General features: G+C 35.0%; 1 protein-coding gene across 4 annotated transcripts in view; it reads right to left on the minus strand.

The window, feature by feature from the left end:
- rap1gds1 (RAP1, GTP-GDP dissociation stimulator 1) overlaps window positions 1-12,060 on the minus strand; it is a 50,911-nt gene that overhangs the window by 33,496 nt on the left and 5,355 nt on the right. For 2 of the 4 annotated variants that reach the window (XM_079865482.1, XM_079865480.1), the window contains exons 2-4: window positions 11,459-11,569; window positions 8,488-8,610; window positions 994-1,119 (exon numbers count right to left, since the gene is read on the minus strand). In XM_079865482.1, coding sequence (XP_079721608.1) covers window positions 994-1,119; window positions 8,488-8,610; window positions 11,459-11,569 — 360 coding nt within the window. The remainder of the gene's footprint in view (window positions 1-993; window positions 1,120-8,487; window positions 8,611-11,458; window positions 11,570-12,060) is intronic. The other 2 variants (XM_079865481.1, XM_079865483.1) reach the window with 1 other exon arrangement.

The raw sequence follows: 12,060 nt of genomic DNA on the forward strand, positions 1-12,060 counted from the left end.
GTGGTGTTAGGGGAGGGTCATTATCGTTCTAGAGAGCATTTGATTGGAGAAAATTCTGTGGAGTGCAGGATGAGTCAGCAATATTTTTGGACTGTACATTTTAAATGTATTTACCTGCTAAAAGGGAATTTGTCAGTTCAGAGGTACACTATAAGTAAAACTCTTTCATCCTACTGCTTTTTATTAAGATATGATTTATGTTTTATAGGTTTAAGTGGACCCGGATGGAAATAACTGGATTAAGTCAATAAATCTGCGGAAAAATGGCTGCTTCCTCATGTTTTCATCAGTCAAAATCACCAGACTCAGCTGTGATCCAGAGAGCTGCTCGACAGACACCCTCAAACACACTCTTGGGAACGGCAGTCTTCCCGTTTTTCATCCAGACAAAGCTCTTTTCTTTTCCCTAAACAAGTCCCAAAGGTTTAAGACTTCTACAACATACAGGTCAATACGGTTCACACCGCTGTACTGTTACGATTACAAAGCAAGCAAAAGGAGCAAGATGCATTAAAACCATAAATCAAACTGTACACTCTCCCTACAACAAAAAGCAAAATTTCAGAGTTGACAAGTTAGCATTAAGATATAATTTCAATTATTAACCACTGCTAGTTCATCAATATGGTTCAAGTACAGAATAATTAACAATGGACTGTTACATTAATGATAATTAATTGTTGAAAGTGTGCATGAATTCAATAGTCTAGAGTCAATGAATCCACTCACACCATATTCACGTATCATCTATGGGACGATGAGAATTTAGGAATGGTATAAGCTCTTGTGCAACTACATTTTACATTTAACCATGTGCGAAAGGAATGTGTGCAGGAAGAGTTTAGCCATGCATCTACAATCTATCTTCCTCATGTCACTCCGTCAGACAACTGCACCAGCAGTTCCCCTTCAAATCATCCAAGAGACAAGAAAATATCTCACTGTCGATGCACCGGGGTTGGAATGGCTGAGGGAGCGATAATGGGCACTTACGGCTGTCGTAGCAGATGTTGCCGAGGGCTCGTCCCGTCTGGAGCAGAATTTCCTGGTCTTTACAGTTTAGCAGCTGAACCAGTGGAGGAATGAGCCCTGCTTCCACACACGGGCTTCTCATGAACTCTGCAGAGAACGGCAACAATTAAAGCTCAAGAAATCATAATTAGATAAATACTTACCGATTTGAAAAATCTAGCTCATGTTCACTTTCTGCTGTGCAATCAATGTCTGTGTGGTAGAGTCAACCAACCAAGTTCAATGCCTTTATGCATCACTAAATATAACCACACAAAATATCACTAGTCAAAGAATGTACAAGATTGCTAATTAAAATACTAAAATGTTGGGTCCATAATGGGAACAAACAATAATTCTCTAACAATAAATGAAAATTCTACTGGATAGACATTTGAAAAGCTGGGAATTTCATTTTATCCAATAATAATTTATCTTGGTGGATTTTACTTGATCTAATTAGCAATATGTTAGTATTCCTTTTTAGGATTTATGACTAGATGTTTATGGAGTTCTATACCTCAGTTTTCTTTTAGGTTACCTAAAGTACTGTGTAAATGCAATGGTATATGAATGTGAAAATCATTTAGTACCACTGTATATAACAGTACAATGCAGTGTTATTTTAATATTATTTATATACTACTATAGTATTTATTAATATTCAAAATTAGCTTTTATTCTTTGATTTTTAAATTTAAGTTTAGTTAAAATGTTAGTAATTTTGTTATGTCTTTTGTCATTTTTACTAGTTTTTTTTTTTTTTTTTAAATACTTCAGTTTAGCTTTAATTTATTTTTATTCAATTTTTGTCATTTTAGTGCTTTCAATTAAACCAATTTTATTTTAGCCAAGGAAACATTTAGGCAAGGTTTAAGATTGTTGTCTAATATTTATTTCAGATAATTTTTAATAGCTTTAGTTAACAAAACCGGCAAGCAGCATCACTCACATTTTCTAAAAATTAGAGTAATTATTCTTTTACCAAAGATATCCACAAACCAACCAGAAATAAAAGATTTCATTCTCTGAATGTTTAAAGGAGAACTCCGGTCAATTTTAACATTGAGCTCATTTTTTTGTCAATTTGGAGTGCTGTCAATACAGAGAACAACGACAAAAATCGGTGTTGCCTACACCGTGTTATCCTCTTTTTAAAATTTGCACCCTGTTGACTTCAGTGGGGCAAGTTTTAAACCTGCTTTTAGCCTCTTAACATCCTTGATGTGTCATTACAAGTGCACAGGTCATGTGAGTGATTCCTTTAGAGTTAACACGGGTGAATCTGACTGCAGTAGATGTGAAAGATATGAATAAAAATGATATTTATTTAGCCAGCGCACATACCTGTATTTACATCCTGTTTTCGGTCGAAGTCCACAGTAATCGATTGTCGAGTTCACGCGCATGATCTATAGGTACTAAACCAATGCGCGTGAACTCGACAATAGATTACTATGGACTTTGACCGAAAACAGGATGTAAATACAGGTATGTGGAAAAAGAGGATACCACGGTGTAGGCAACACCGATTTTTGTCGTTGTTCTCTGTATTGACAGCACTCCAAATGTACAAAAAAATTAGCTCAATGTTAAAATTGACCGGAGTTCTCCTTTAAGTGTTTGTAAGTGGTCAACTTTTTTTGTAGAAGATTTAATGTACAATTTTAAGTTTTCCATCTAACATCTACATCTCATCGACATTTTGTTTTATTTCAGCTTTATTTTTAATAGTTTTAGTTAACAATAACAACACCGGTACCATGGAATTACCATCAATGTGCAATAGTAACACCACAGTAAATCATACTGAAGCAAATGCATAATTTAAATCCCTAAAATATATCTTTCCTAATAGAAAGTGCTGGAGACATCAGTGGATGAAACACAGATGTTCCCAGAGGAATTGTGACAGCAGAATGCCAGCAGGAGCTGCCAGAGATCTGGCACACCAGCAAGCCACTGTCATTAGCTACCTAGCAAACTGCTAAAAGGCCATTCATTATTTTAACCTTTTTATCTCGGGCACTCTCCATACACTTCCAAACCCCAGCTCTTATCTGTCTGAAGAAACACTTGTGTAATTAGACTAAGAGCTTTAGGTGAAGAAGAACACAGAGTCAGGTTGATGTGCTAGAGGTGTAATTACAAAGCTAAAAGCTTCTTTTTTGTGAAGAGATTTGGGAAATATTTAATAATTGGCTTTGGTTTTTTTTTGTTTTTTTTATTAAACATACCAAACCAAAGCCTGGTAAATATTTAATGAAAGTTATTTAAAAAAAAATAATACAAAAAAATGAAGTACCGGTACTTCAAAACAGTCAACAGAAAGACTAATTAAGCTGATCAAAGAACGAAGAATAACACGCTGCACTGGTGTGTTCTCACAATAAATTTAATTGCAAAAATAAATTTGATTTGCTGTTGTGCATAAACAAGGTAACTTAGGCTTTCTGTTGACGAACGACTGGCTCTTCAAAAACAGACTGAAATTATGCCTACAAAGCAAAGTGCACGAGTACATTTACATCTTCATATAGAACGGCAAGGCAAGGCAAGTTTATTTATATAGCACATTTCATACACTATGGAAATTCATAATGCTTTACATAGAAAGGAATTAAAATTTCACACTATGGCAATTCAAAGTGCTTTGCATAGAAAAAAGCAAAGGAAATTAAAACAGTTATATAAGGAATTTGAGTAAAATTAATTAAAGTAGTAAAAAGATGATACATAGAATAAACTTCTCAGTTTAGAATCAAAAGGAAGAATACAGTGCAGTCAGTCGGACGGACGGACGGACAGTCATAAAAAGAATTAAAAGAGATAAACTGGCAAAACACTGGTGTGTCATATTTTGTACAGCTGCTTGTTATACTGTGAGATTATCCCATGTGGATTGTACTGCGGATTGAAAGCTCTCCCATACTCTAGTTTAGTCCGCCAAGCTGTTATTCTGTTAACATCACATCTGTGACTGGATTTAAAAAATAGAAAGTCATCCACTGAGAATAATGTTGCTGAAACTTGCAAATTACAATCATAAAAGCACAATACATATTAAATATTATAAATATTGTTGTTATGATATTATATAAATAAATAAAAACAACGATCAGATGTGCTTGACTTACAAGTGCGAAAAAACCTCATTGGTCACTAGTATGGTTGAGCTTTCGTTGACCATATGTGATGAGCTCGATGTATGTGCGTTTATCGATTTTATTTAAGAATGAAATCTGTTCATTAATTAAAATGATTGTTCCTCTTTGGTAGACTTGGATTAAACCGCTCGATTCATAAGAATTACTTTTGCGATGTCTTTATGTACTTTTTGAAGCTTGAATATGTTGTTTACCTAGATATTCAATGGATGGACCGAATATTATAAAAGAATATTAGAAACATATGCATTTGAGTTTCTATAGGTTTGGATGACATGAGGGTGAGTAAATGATAACCGAATTTCATTTTGGGGTGGACTATCCCTTTATTAATATCTTATAAAACATTTCACAGACAGAGAAATCAGGACCTCGACAACTAATCAAGAAAACTGATCAAAAAAATAGGCTAGTTATTTTTATATTTAAATGATGCAATGCAAAGTATTTATGGGTTTTTTTAACAAAACCTACATTACATTTATATTGCATGCAATGTTTGAATTTCAAATTCCTTTTTGCACAGCATACATTCACACACTTACATTTATTAGTGATGTGTTCCCCCGAATAAAGTACAGCATCTTTTTCTATCAGCTTAATTGATGATTTAAAGCAATAATTGATGTCTTAATTATCAAAACAACTGTTAGTTGCAGCTCTAATTGAAATTTGATGTAAAAAAAAAATGATCCTACGTTGTACATTTTTGTATTAAGTGTTTACTGCAGGAAAAGTGATTTCTTTTCTCATATAGAACTGCATATCTCAGGATTGCATCATGCGTAGTTTATGAGTCAACTTTTCTCATTAAAAATTGAAATCTGTTTTGTTGGTCTGTTTTGAGATCGACTGGTTCTGCTGCACTGATCTTACAGCTCACATGCGAGGCTATCATTTCCTTCACACTGCCAACAGCAGTAATAATGACACGCATGAATGGCCACAGACTCGACTGCAGCATCAGTGAAACTGAGGGCCAGCAGAGACAAACAAACAGACCTATGAGGGGGAAAACCATATTTAGAAATGCTATTAAACAGGTTTCTATTAAGAGTGATATTACAGACTAGTACTAAGGCCAGTGAAAATGAAGGCAGAATATTAAGGCTCTGAACTCAGAACTCTTTTCTTTTTCATTTTAATTAAAGTTTTAGTAGTTTTGTTGTGTGTTTTTGTCATTTTTATTAGTCTTTGTTGGTTTTTACATGTCTATACAGTTTTTATTTCAATTTTTAGTTTTGGTTATTTTAGTATATCATATTTAAAATCAGAAATGTTGCCTTGGCAACTAGCTGAAATAAAATAAGTTTAAGTTTTTTTTGTTTTTTTTTAGTAACGAAAATGTTTTCTTTATGGTTTTTGGGTTGAGTTAACGATTATAATAACCCATGGAGACTGCCATGTTGAGCTTAATTCTACTAATTTTATATGTGACTCTGGATCACAGTGTCAAGTCGCACGGGTATATTTGTGGCAATAGCCAACAATACATTGTGTGGGTCAAAATTATCGATTTTTCTTTTATGCCAAAAATCATAAGGATATTAAGTAAAGATCATGTTCCATGAAGATATTTAGTAAATTTCCTACCATAAAGATATAAAACATTTATTTTTGTGAGTGAATGCAGCACAATCGCGAACATAAATGAACAACTTTAAAGGGCATATTGCAGGTTAGAGTACCCCTTTCCAGTGAGTCAATGTATAGAAAAATAATGTAGGAACTAGATTTAAATATAAATATATATTTATAAAACACTATTAAAGGGATAGTTCACCCAAAAATGAAAATTCTGTCATCATTTACTCTCCCTCAAGTTGTTCCAAACCTGTATGATTTCCTTTCTTCTGCTAAACACAAAAGAAGATATTTTAAAGAAGGTTGGTAATTAAACAGTTGCTGGGCCCCATTGACATCCATAGTATTTTCTTTTCCTACTATGGAAGTCAATGGGGTCCATCAGTCGTTTGGTTACCGACTTTCTTCAAAATATCTTATTTTGTGTTCAGCAGAAAAAAGAAAGTCATACAGGTTTGGAACAACTTGAGGGAGAGTAAATGATGACAGAATTTTCATTTTTAGGTGAACTATCCCTTTAAGGCTTCTAGAGTTGTTTTTGTGAGAGAATTTTACTTCCGCATCTGAAAACCGCCAAACCGGAAGTGACGTAACGGGAGGGAGTGCGGTCAAAGTAAACAATAGGAAAGCAATGGATCGCAATGACAGTTCGGACGCTGAGGAAATTGTAAATGTTTACTCGTATGACAGACCTCAGCCATATAAGTTAATTATGAGCCTGTAATGCAGCCAAGAGAGCAGGGGCAGGCCAGGATTGGACAGAACGGTCAGAGGAGACTAATTGAGTTGTGGTGTGAGGAGGACAGGGCAGGTGTCTTTCTGAGAGACCAGTGTTAGCTTATAGATATATCCACGTTATGTATAACACTATGCTCAGATCACAATATTAATTGTACAGATTATTATCATGTATCAGGCAATAGCAAAGTATTGGACCCTTACCTGCGTGTGTTGTGTCAGCCATTAGGAGACAGTTTCCAGAGAAAGAGGGACTTTACAAAGGCTTTGAATGGCCCCATTTTGGTGACAATGGATTAAAAAATAATCACATTCACAATTGTCTTACAGTATAAAAACTTTATATGTAGAAACAGCCAACACAAACATTAAAGGCACACTATGCAGTTTCCGTTTTTCTCAAACAGCGACCCCTAGAGTCACTGTGGAGTACTTGTATTTAACGTTACTGTCGTAAATACCACTCACGCAGAGCCGTCTCTGCACTCTTCCGACCGCTCTTTCTTCGTTTTCTTTGTCGACTCTGCCCTGATTCACGTCTGAAATGCGTGCTTGTGTCTTCCACAGAGGCTGCTTCATATGTTGTTGATGGATGTGACGTCATGCCGTAAAGCAAGTCGTGATTCTCGTGAGATTTGGTGGGGCGCCACCTCTCAAACCTGCATTGCTGGTTTTGCCAGCGGTGTCCCCCCCCGCCCCCCGGTTTGCTATCGGGATAATTCGCCCTACTACAAGTTAATTTACCATCGAAATGATTTCGAAGCTGTTATATTAAGGTACAAATCTTGCATAGAGTGCCTTTAAAGTGGTTTTGTACAGATTGAAAATGAATTATAGAACTATTGAAAATGAATTATAGAACTATTTATGATGATAATAATAAAATTCGGCATAATAAACAAACACATAAATTAATTACATTACAAGTTCATGTAGAATATGTTCATGAATTAAAACAAGGCACATTTTGTAAAACAGATGTACAATGAGTGATCTCTGACGGATCTGTGACCATCATGTTTCCCGCCGGCGGCCGAACCACATTCTGACGACGGACCGGGCGACCCGATGAAGATGCTGTGACAGTGTGCAGTGCACATATCGCCGTCATCATATAACTCCGTCTTATAGTGAACGCTACACACTACCGCGTTTTTCGAAGCAGATGCAGAACTGAAGTCCTGTCTTTTCACCTGCACATAACGCACCCAGGCACGGAAGATAGCACCATCCTTATTCTTGTTCGGAAACCTGTGGACTCGAAGTCCTAACAGGCCATAATTCATAATAATTTGCCATGATGATGATAAATTGAAATACAATAACCACCGAAAACACACTGAATGACGACTGCTCCAACTGAATACCAACGTACTCTGCACTGAGCGAACACAGAGCCCGGCAAACGACTCCCTCTCGTGACATAATATGACGCGATGATGAAAAAAAAAAAAAAAACGTTTTTTCAACACGGTCAAGGAAACTGTCACGTTTTTTACTAAATTTGTGCCCTTTATGTCTTGCAAAAAAATTTTAAATCCTGCATTAACTTTTCATATGGTATTTTCATACAAGTTTATTTTATTAATTTTTTTTGGGGGGGGGGGGGGGGGCTGCAATATGCCCTTTAAAGGTGATTTTCTCAATGTTTCGATTTTTTGCACCCTCAGATTCCACATTTTCAAATAGTTGTATCTCGGACCAAATACTGTCCTATCCTAACAAACCATACTGTGCGTCAATGGAAAGCTTATTTATTCAGCTTTCAGATGATGTATAAATCTCAAATTCAAAAAATTGACCCATGTGACTGGTTTTGAGGTCCAGGGTCACATATAGGTAATATTAAAATATGAATTGTCCACTTACTTTTTGTGCATTTCTACAATGAAATCGTTAAGTGAAATCTTTTGTGTGACCGCGCTGCATCCACACCACTAGGTGTCAGTGATCCAAGAAGAGCAACGACTGATGTAGTAGCACTTACCATTTTTGGCCACCTCTGCAATGATGTTGGCTACTTTTGGTGTACATGAGTTCTGCACAGACAGAAGAGCGGGCATCATGGCAAGAACACCCATCTCCCGGACCTTTTCACTAGTCTCAACATCTGAAAACAGAGTGAGAAACATCAGTGAATAATATGAAACTGTGAAATTATCTAACCTGCAAAACACAAAGGTTGAAGATTCAGTCACAAGTAGTGATGCAGGAACCGAAGAATCATTGAGATAGCACACGTCCAACTAGGGCTGTCAAACGATTACTCGCGATTAATCGCATCCAAAATAAAAGTTTGTGTTTACATCATATATGTGTGTGTATGGAGTATAATTATTTTCTATATATAAATACACACACATGCATATATATTTAAGAAAAATGTGTTATTTATAAATAAAATATGTATATATAATATAAATTATATATAATATAAATATATATACACAGTATATACATGCAAATATTTCTTAAATATATACATGCATGTGTGTGTATTTATATATAGAAAATAATTATACACCGTACACACACATATATTATGTAAAAACAAACTTTTATTTTGGATGCGATTAATCGCGATTAATCGTTTGACAGCCCTACGTCCAACGTGACATCTAGTTGAGATATGGTGACTTCGGTTCATATTTCTGGAACGAAAATGCTGTGTTCTTCTATAGACACTTTTTTTACAGACAGAGATTTGAAAAACAGTTATTAACATTGTGAATCTAGTATTAGCAAGTTTTGTATATTTTAATTTTTAAAACATTTATAACAATACTAACATTATTAACATTACTAGTGACTCATACTTATATTAAAATTTTATCGTACCTTGGCATTAAATTACAGAAATCTAGTTAACACTGCGGCAAGCAATGTTGAGGGTAAATCATTACAAGTACCAAGAGTTACGTAATCAGATTACATTTTTCAAGTAATGAGGAAAGTAACGCATTACTTTTAAATTTACAACAAAATATCTGAGTTACTTTTTCTAATAAGTAACCCCAGTTACTTTGTTTTTCCATTTATTGACTGACAGCTCTCCTGTCCCCATTTTGAGAGAAATCTTAAGTGCAGAGGCGTATGTGCTGTGTGAACATGATGGTTATTGTAGTTCTAGACTAAATGTGAGCATTTGCTCATCTCACTTGCACAAAAACAGATTCAGTATTCCTCAAAATGAATAAAAATAGTAAAATGCAAACTTAGAATATTACACAAACATGCAATAATTAAATGTTAAACAACAGAAATATACTTTATGCATTTAATCTAACTTTATTTACCAGTGTCTTTGCTGCTGACCTTTGATGATCCAATTCAACCATACTAATAAGCAAAAATGACTTTAGATAAACATCACTGTGGAAAGCAGGGCAGGGCTGAGAGCTGTGGAAATGAAGCAATTGTTAATGAGCATCACCTGGGCGCCACACCAGTCTCGAGTCTCACGGAGGAACTCACTGAGGAAGTGACGACAGGAAAGGACCACGCCTGGACTTTATGTTGGTGTTTTGTTTTAGTTTATGTGGCAGCCGTCCATGAGGGGCTGCCGCTTTACTTTCGTTTAGTTGTTTATGTTTATTTTATACGTTGAATGTTCACTGAACTTTGTTACAATCACATTTTTGGGGTTTTATTGCTGAAGTAAGTGGGTTTGGGGTTTGAAGTGGGTATCTTCTCCTGTGTCCTATTCTTCTGTGATTCAGAATGACAGGCGTGAATTTACATTTCCTTTTGTATCTGCACTTTTGGTGGTGAGGGCCTTTACATTTGCCAAAAATAGAACTTATATTTATTTATTTATTTTTATTAAAAACAAATAAGCAAGTCCAGCCCAGGTGAGAAAAATGGTTACTTTCCATAAAAAAGTAACTTTCCCCAACAATGGCTACAAGTTTCTAACACAACGGCTGATGTAGATGGTAAATTTTACTCTTTTTTTTGTTTATTTCTAATGTGTTGCTATTGTTATTAAAAATAAAACTGTTAAAAAAATTTTTGTTAATTAAAATAAAGCTGAAATAAAATAGAAATGTATAGAAATGTTGCCTTGGCAACTAATAACTTAAAATAAAATAACTTGAAGTACTAAAATTACTAAAACTGACATAAAATTAAAGTTAAATAGAAACATAAAAACAAATAAATATGACAAAAGCACATACAATAAAAAAACGTAATTAATTTAAAATTAATAAATACTATAATAGTGCATAAAATAACATTGATTCACAAGGTAGATAGTTGATACAATACACAGAAATAACCACATAATGAAAAACTAGCCACTGAATTTGCCAAAGTTTGCAATGGCATTAATCTTTGAAAGATAAAGTTTTGTCTGAAGCACTTAAAGGCATTTAAGTAAACTAAACAACCATGAGTAGAACCGTATGTTCTACTTCGTTTTCATTGAGTCTGTATAGTCAGTGTTTATTTTTGACAGACATAAATTCTCATCACAGTCTACACACATTTACCACTTCTATTCTGTTATTTTCATAACCATTCATGGAAACTGATACACCATTATTCTAATTATAGGCCTAATATTTCCCAAAATGGTCTATTATTGTTGTATAAACCATTTAATGTAACCCTCACCCTTAAATGGTACATAAAACGTAGTCAGAAGGTCTTTTCCGATCTAAATGAGAGAATAATGTTGGGGAGAATTGAGCTTTCCATTGCATTTTAAATGATGCTTTCCATTTATTTATTTTTTTTATATCTTTGGCTACATTAATCGCAGCAACGTGACACTGCAAGGTCCTTATCAACAAAATGGATTTTATTCAATCCTGCATCCTTGGATAACCTGAAGATAATATATATGAGCCCTGAGCTTAAGTTAAGGTTCCTTCCCTTCGCTTCTCAATCATTCTTTATTTCAGCTGCAAGTAAAGATAAAAATGAACAGCTATATAAAAGATAAGCAGACTTACTATTGTGGGCCAAAGCTTTGAGCAGGCAGTCCAAGCAGCCGTCGACGCTGTCTGAAGCGCTGTCTGCCGATGAGAGCTTCAGCGTCTTCAGGGCTTCGCTTAGGTTATCTGCTGATGACAGGGAAATAAACAACAGCTTTATATCGCCAATAGTTTATAACTGCAGAGGTTATGTAAAGATAGAATACTTGTGTTTATAAGGCAGTGTTCTCAAGGATCCCAAATCATTTAACTTCACAAGACTTGTTAAAGAATTAAATTAAAAAGTGCCCCTATTATGCTTGTGCAAATATTACCTTTCATGCAGTGTGTAATATAGCTGTTTGTAAATGTAAAAGGTCTGCAAAGTTTTAAAGATCAAAGTGCACAACAAATAAAGTTATTGTCTCCTTAAAGCTGCAGTCCGTAGTTTTTCCTCTTTGTCGCCATCTCTGTTCGAAATCTGCAATTGCAGTTATTCGCGGAATTATCAACTTTACGTGCGTTGTGCCTCGGCACGGCATTGGATGAATCCTATGTTTTGAGGAGAATGTGCGGCTGTCAGTCGCCGCGCCGGTGTGGATACTGGCATTCACAATCACAGATTCTACTTTTGGAAGTAT

This window comes from Squalius cephalus (genome assembly GCF_949319135.1).
Source record: "Squalius cephalus genome assembly, chromosome: 3".
In the NCBI taxonomy this organism is placed as follows: Eukaryota; Metazoa; Chordata; class Actinopteri; order Cypriniformes; family Leuciscidae; genus Squalius; species Squalius cephalus.